The sequence below is a fragment of the Anomaloglossus baeobatrachus genome, chromosome 8, assembly GCF_048569485.1.
Source record: "Anomaloglossus baeobatrachus isolate aAnoBae1 chromosome 8, aAnoBae1.hap1, whole genome shotgun sequence".
In the NCBI taxonomy this organism is placed as follows: Eukaryota; Metazoa; Chordata; class Amphibia; order Anura; family Aromobatidae; genus Anomaloglossus; species Anomaloglossus baeobatrachus.
In genome coordinates this window covers 90,482,577-90,488,576 of record NC_134360.1, presented here as the reverse complement: position 1 = coordinate 90,488,576, position 6,000 = coordinate 90,482,577, and the positions used below count along the sequence as shown (strand labels likewise).

General features: G+C 59.6%; 1 protein-coding gene across 1 annotated transcript in view; it reads left to right on the top strand.

Moving 5' to 3' along the window:
- Nucleotides 1-1,163: 1,163 nt before the first annotated feature.
- Nucleotides 1,164-6,000, top strand: part of WBP2NL (WBP2 N-terminal like) — a 42,239-nt gene continuing 37,402 nt past the window's right edge. Inside the window, exon 1 of the mRNA XM_075321893.1 lies at nt 1,164-1,302. Coding sequence (XP_075178008.1) covers nt 1,244-1,302 — 59 coding nt within the window. The 5' untranslated portion in view covers nt 1,164-1,243. The remainder of the gene's footprint in view (nt 1,303-6,000) is intronic.

The window sequence follows — 6,000 nt, the reverse complement described above, 5'->3', positions numbered from 1 at the left end:
GCACTAGGTGGCATCACTAGGGAGACACAGACAGGTCCGGGGGAGCATAGACATCATCAGGAGGGCACAGACTGGTGGGCATAGACAGCAGTGGGAGGGTGCAGACAGCAGTAGCGAGTACAGAGCACTGGTACTGTGGGGTGGCACACAGCACAGGGGAGCACAGACAGCATAAGAGGGGCACAGACAGCACTGACCGTGGCATGGACAGCACTGGTGGCAGCATGGACAGCATTAGGTGGTGCGGACAGCACTGGGGGAGCATAGACATCACCCAGGGTGTACAGACAGCTTTAGGGGGGCACGGACAGCAGTGGGGGGTTACACAGCGCTGAGAGGGTACACAGCACTGGGGGGTACACACAGTACTAGGGGGTACACACTGTACTAGTGGGTACACAGCACTGGGGGGTACACACTGTACTAGGAGGTACACACAGCACGAGGGGGTACACACAGCACTGGGGGGTACACACAGCATTAGGGGGTACACACAGCACTGAGCGGGGGGGGGGGGGGGGACAGCGATGGCTTGAGAGCTCACAGTACTGGAGTGGGACACACACACACACACACACACACACACACACACACACACACACACACACACACACACACACACACACACACACACACACACACCACAGGTCCGGGAGACTGGTAAATCTGCTGCAGCTCTTCTGTCACTTTATTGCAGCGTGCTGCTTACCCCGCCCACCAGAGCACACTAGCACACAGGCCGGGGTTAAGCCTAGAATGTATGGGCTGCAGTCAGGTCCTGGAAGTCAGGATCTGGATAGAGCCCGTACATTCTAGCATCTACCTTCAGGTCATCAGGCAGTGGGATTTAAAGGGCCAGCAGACGGGAAAAGCGCGGCTGCTGCCAGAGCACTGCGGTCCCCGGGAATGTGCCCGGGGACCGCATAAAAAGTCGTCACAGGCCGCAGGTTCCCTACCCCTGCATTATAATGTAAGCCCATTAGCACTGTGCTGTGCTCCCTCGTCCCTCCTCCTCAGAGCAGCACCCGCCCCTCCCCTGGCCGGACTACTGTCACTGAGGGCGGAGTCACAGGCGCGCACCCTCCAGGGCTGCTCTGTCCGTCCCTGCCTCCAGCACATGACGTTTTGGTGCGGCTCCATCAGCTGACATGTGACTCACCGCGTTACACAACGTGCAGTGACGTGTCCGGCCCCGCCCCCTGCACGGCTTCCTCAGTCGTTGTGTTGTGGAGTCGGAGTGGACATGGCGCTGAACAAGAACCACTCTCAGAACGGCGGCGTCATCGTCAATAATGGCGAGAGGTAGGTGGTGGCACTGTGTGTGAGCGCCTGAGGAACCACAAGTCCCAGCACGGCATCAGGGAATAACAAGGCTGCGGGCTCCAGTACAGAAGTGTCAGGATAGCGGCGCCACCACTCCCATCATCCTGTGCGGCTCATCAGCCCGAAGTTCTTGCAGCATCTTCTGGGACTTCCCTCATCTGTGCGATGTCACCAGAATCCCCGACCAGTGTCACAGTGCCCTGTCCCCAAACCCCCCCATCCCCGACCAGTGTCACAGTGCCCTGTCCCCAAACCCCCCCCATCCCCGACCAGTGTCACAGTGCCCTGTCCCCAAACCCCCCCATCCCCGACCAGTGTCACAGTGCCCTGTCCCCAAACCCCCCCCATCCCCGACCAGTGTCACTGTCCCCAAGCGCCCCCATCCCCGACCAGTGTCACTGTCCCCAAGCACCCCCATCCCCGACCAGTGTCACTGTCCCCAAGCACCCCCATCCCCGACCAGTGTCACTGTCCCCAAGCGCCCCCATCCCCGACCAGTGTCACTGTCCCCAAGCGCCCCCTTCCCCGACCAGTGTCACTGCCCAAGCGCCCCCCTTCCCCGACCAGTGTCACTGTGCCCTGTCCCCAAGCGCCCCCCTTCCCGACCAGTGTCACTGTCCCCAACCCCCCCCCCCTTCCCGACCAGTGTCACTGTCCCCAACCCCCCCCTTCCCGACCATTGTCACTGTCCCCAACCCCCCCCCTTCCCGACCAGTGTCACTGTCCCCAACACCCCCCTTCCCGACCAGTGTCACTGTCCCCAACCCCCCCCCCTTCCTGACCAGTGTCACTGTGCCCTGTCCACAAGCCCCCCCCAAACCAGTGTTAGGCTATGTGCGCACGTTGCGTTTTATTCCGCGGAAACGTGTTTTGAACTGCAGCGTAACTGCATGCGTTCAGCTTCCCCAGCAAAGTCTATGAGAAAACGGAAAAATCAATGCACATGCTGCGCTTGTAAACGCAGCGTTTTGGATGCCCAAAATCGCTGCAGAAAAAAAGCAGCATGTCACTTCTTTTGTGCGTTGTAGCTGTGTTCTCCACCCATTAAAATCAATGATATGGGTCAGAACGCAACCAAAATGCACTTGGACTACATCTTTGTTGCGTTCCGCATGCTTTTTTGACAAACAAAACGCAGGTCTTTTCAGTCTGTCTGTGGATGTCGGTGAATCTCCCGCTGTCGGTCGGTCGGTCTGTTTCTCTGTCAGTTGGTCGCTCTGTCTGTCCCTCTCTCTGTCCGTCGGTCAGTCTCTCCCCCTCTCTCATACTGATCCCCGATCACCGGCTCGGCGCTGCACAGCGTTTACACTGCTCCGGCGGCTTTTCCTCTTTTGAAAATGCCGGCTGCTCATTATTCAATCTGGTATTCCCTGCTTTCCCCGCCTACCGGCGCCTATGATTGGTTGCAAAGTAAAAAGTAGACAAGATGCTTTGCATGAAGATTTATTAATGTGCTTTATAGCGTTATAAAGCACATTAATAAATCTTCATGCAAAGCATTTTGGGAGTGCCTTGTCTACTTTTCACTTTATGGCTTTGGAACCTAAAGTGCACCCCAATATCTTGTTGACACACTGACAGGAGGTGCCATCCTTTTCCTACCATATGATTGGTTGCAGTCAGACATGCCCCCACGCTGAGTGACAGCTGTCTCACTGCAACCAATCACAGCCTCAGGTGGGCGGGTCTATATCGTGCAGTAAAATAAATAATTAAAAAAAGACGTGCGGTCCCCCCCAATTTTGATACCAGCCAAGAAAAAGCCACACGGCTGAAGGCTGGTATTTTCAGGATGGGGAGCCCCACGTTATGGGGAGCCCCCCAGCTCAACAATATCAGCCAGCAGCCGCCCGGAATTGCCGCATTCATTAGATGCGACAGTCCCGGGACTTTACCCGACTCATCCCGAATTGCCCTGGTGCGGTGGCAATCTGGGTAATAAGGGGTTAATGGCAGCAGCCCATAGCTGCCACTAAGTCCTAGGTTAACAGGCAGTAGAACACCGCCGCTCTCTATCAGCTCCACGCAGCAACTGAAGTGAATCGCGCTGTCAGCGGGGATGTCACTGAGGTAATGTCGGGATGTGTGCGGTGACGATGTGTGCGGGAATGTCGGGATGTGTGCGGGGATGTCGGGATGTGTGCGGGGATGTCAGCGGTAGTGTCGGGATGTGTGCGGGGATGTCGGCGGTAATGTCGGGATGTGTGCGGGGATGTCGGCGGTAATGTCGGGATGTCGGCGGTAATGTCGGGATGTCGGCGGTAATGTCGGGATGTGTGCGGGGATGTCGGCGGTAGTGTCGGGATGTGTGCGGGGATGTCGGCGGTAATGTCGGGATGTGTGCGGGGATGTCGGCGGTAATGTCGGGATGTGTGCGGGGATGTCGGCGGTAATGTCGGGATGTGTGCGCGGATGTCGGCGGTAGTGTCGGGATGTGTGCGGGGATGTCGGCGGTAATGTCGGGATGTGTGCGGGGATGTCGGCGGTAATGTCGGGATGTGTGCGGGGATGTCGGCGGTAGTGTCGGGATGTGTGCGGGGATGTCGGCGGTAATGTCGGGATGTGTGCGGGGATGTCGGCGGTAGTGTCGGGATGTGTGCGGGGATGTCGGCGGTAATGTCGGGATGTGTGCTGGGATGTCGGCGGTAATGTCGGGATGTCGGCGGTAATGTCGGGATGTGTGCGGGGATGTCGGCGGTAATGTCGGGATGTGTGCGGGGATGTCGGCGGTAATGTCGGGATGTGTGCGGGGATGTCGGCGGTAGTGTCGGGATGTGTGCGGGGATGTCGGCGGTAATGTCGGGATGTGTGCGGGGATGTCGGCGGTAATGTCGGGATGTGTGCGGGGATGTCGGCGGTAGTGTCGGGATGTGTGCGGGGATGTCGGCGGTAATGTCGGGATGTGTGCGGGGATGTCGGCGGTAATGTCGGGATGTGTGCGGGGATGTCGGCGGTAGTGTCGGGATGTGTGCGGGGATGTCGGCGGTAATGTCGGGATGTGTGCGGGGATGTCGGCGGTAGTGTCGGGATGTGTGCGGGGATGTCGGCGGTAATGTCGGGATGTGTGCGGGGATGTCGGCGGTAGTGTCGGGATGTGTGCGGGGATGTCGGCGGTAGTGTCGGGATGTGTGCGGGGGATGTCGGCGGTAGTGTCGGGATGTGTGCGGGGATGTCGGCGGTAGTGTCGGGATGTGTGCGGGGATGTGTGCGGGGATGTCGGCGGTAGTGTCGGGATGTGTGCGGGATGTCGGCGGTAGTGTCGGGATGTGTGCGGGGATGTCGGCGGTAGTGTCGGGATGTGTGCGGGGATGTCGGCGGTAGTGTCGGGATGTGTGCGGGGATGTCGGCGGTAGTGTCGGGATGTGTGCGGGGATGTCGGCGGTAGTGTCGGGATGTGTGCGGGGATGTCGGCGGTAGTGTCGGGATGTGTGCGGGGATGTCGGCGGTAGTGTCGGGATGTGTGCGGGGATGTCGGCGGTAGTGTCGGGATGTGTGCGGGGATGTCGGCGGTAGTGTCGGGATGTGTGCGGGGATGTCGGCGGTAGTGTCGGGATGTGTGCGGGGATGTCGGCGGTAGTGTCGGGATGTGTGCGGGGATGTGTGCGGGGATGTGTGCGGGGATGTCGGCGGTAGTGTCGGGATGTGTGCGGGGATGTCGGCGGTAGTGTCGGGATGTGTGCGGGGATGTCGGCGGTAGTGTCGGGATGTGTGCGGGGATGTCGGCGGTAGTGTCGGGATGTGTGCGGGGATGTCGGCGGTAGTGTCGGGATGTGTGCGGGGATGTCGGCGGTAGTGTCGGGATGTGTGCGGGGATGTCGGCGGTAATGTCGGGATGTGTGCGGGGATGTCGGCGGTAGTGTCGGGATGTGTGCGGGGATGTCGGCGGTAATGTCGGGATGTGTGCGGGGATGTCGGCGGGTAGTGTCGGGATGTGTGCGGGGATGTCGGCGGTAGTGTCGGGATGTGTGCGGGGATGTCGGCGGTAGTGTCGGGATGTGTGCGGGGATGTCGGCGGTAGTGTCGGGATGTGTGCGGGGATGTGTGCCGTGAAGATGAGGGCTGTAGTGTCGGGATGTGTGCGGGGATGTCGGCGGTAGTGTCGGGATGTGTGCGGGGATGTGTGCGGGGATGTCGGCGGTAGTGTCGGGATGTGTGCGGGGATGTCGGCGGTAGTGTCGGGATGTGTGCGGGGATGTCGGGGTAGTGTCGGGATGTGTGCGGGGATGTCGGCGGTAGTGTCGGGATGTGTGCGGGGATGTCGGCGGTAGTGTCGGGATGTGTGCGGGGATGTGTGCGGTGAAGATGAGGGCTGTAGTGTCGGGATGTGTGCGGGGATGTCGGCGGGTAGTGTCGGGATGTGTGCGGGGATGTGTGCCGTGAAGATGAGGGCTGTAGTGTCGGGATGTGTGCCGTGAAGATGAGGGCTGTAGTGTCGGGATGTGTGCCGTGAAGATGAGGGCTGTAGTGTCGGGATGTGTGCGGTGAGATGATAATCAGGCTGCCACACACAGACAGAGCCGCGGTATGACCATGAAGTCGGGTGCAGTTCACCCGAGTTCATTCTCATCGTGTTACTCTGTCTGTGTCGGCTGTCAGCTGGCATGTAGCAGAGCTGAATTGCCGGGGGAACGCACTGTCAAGTCAAAAATGCATCCAAAATGCATGCGTTGTGGATGC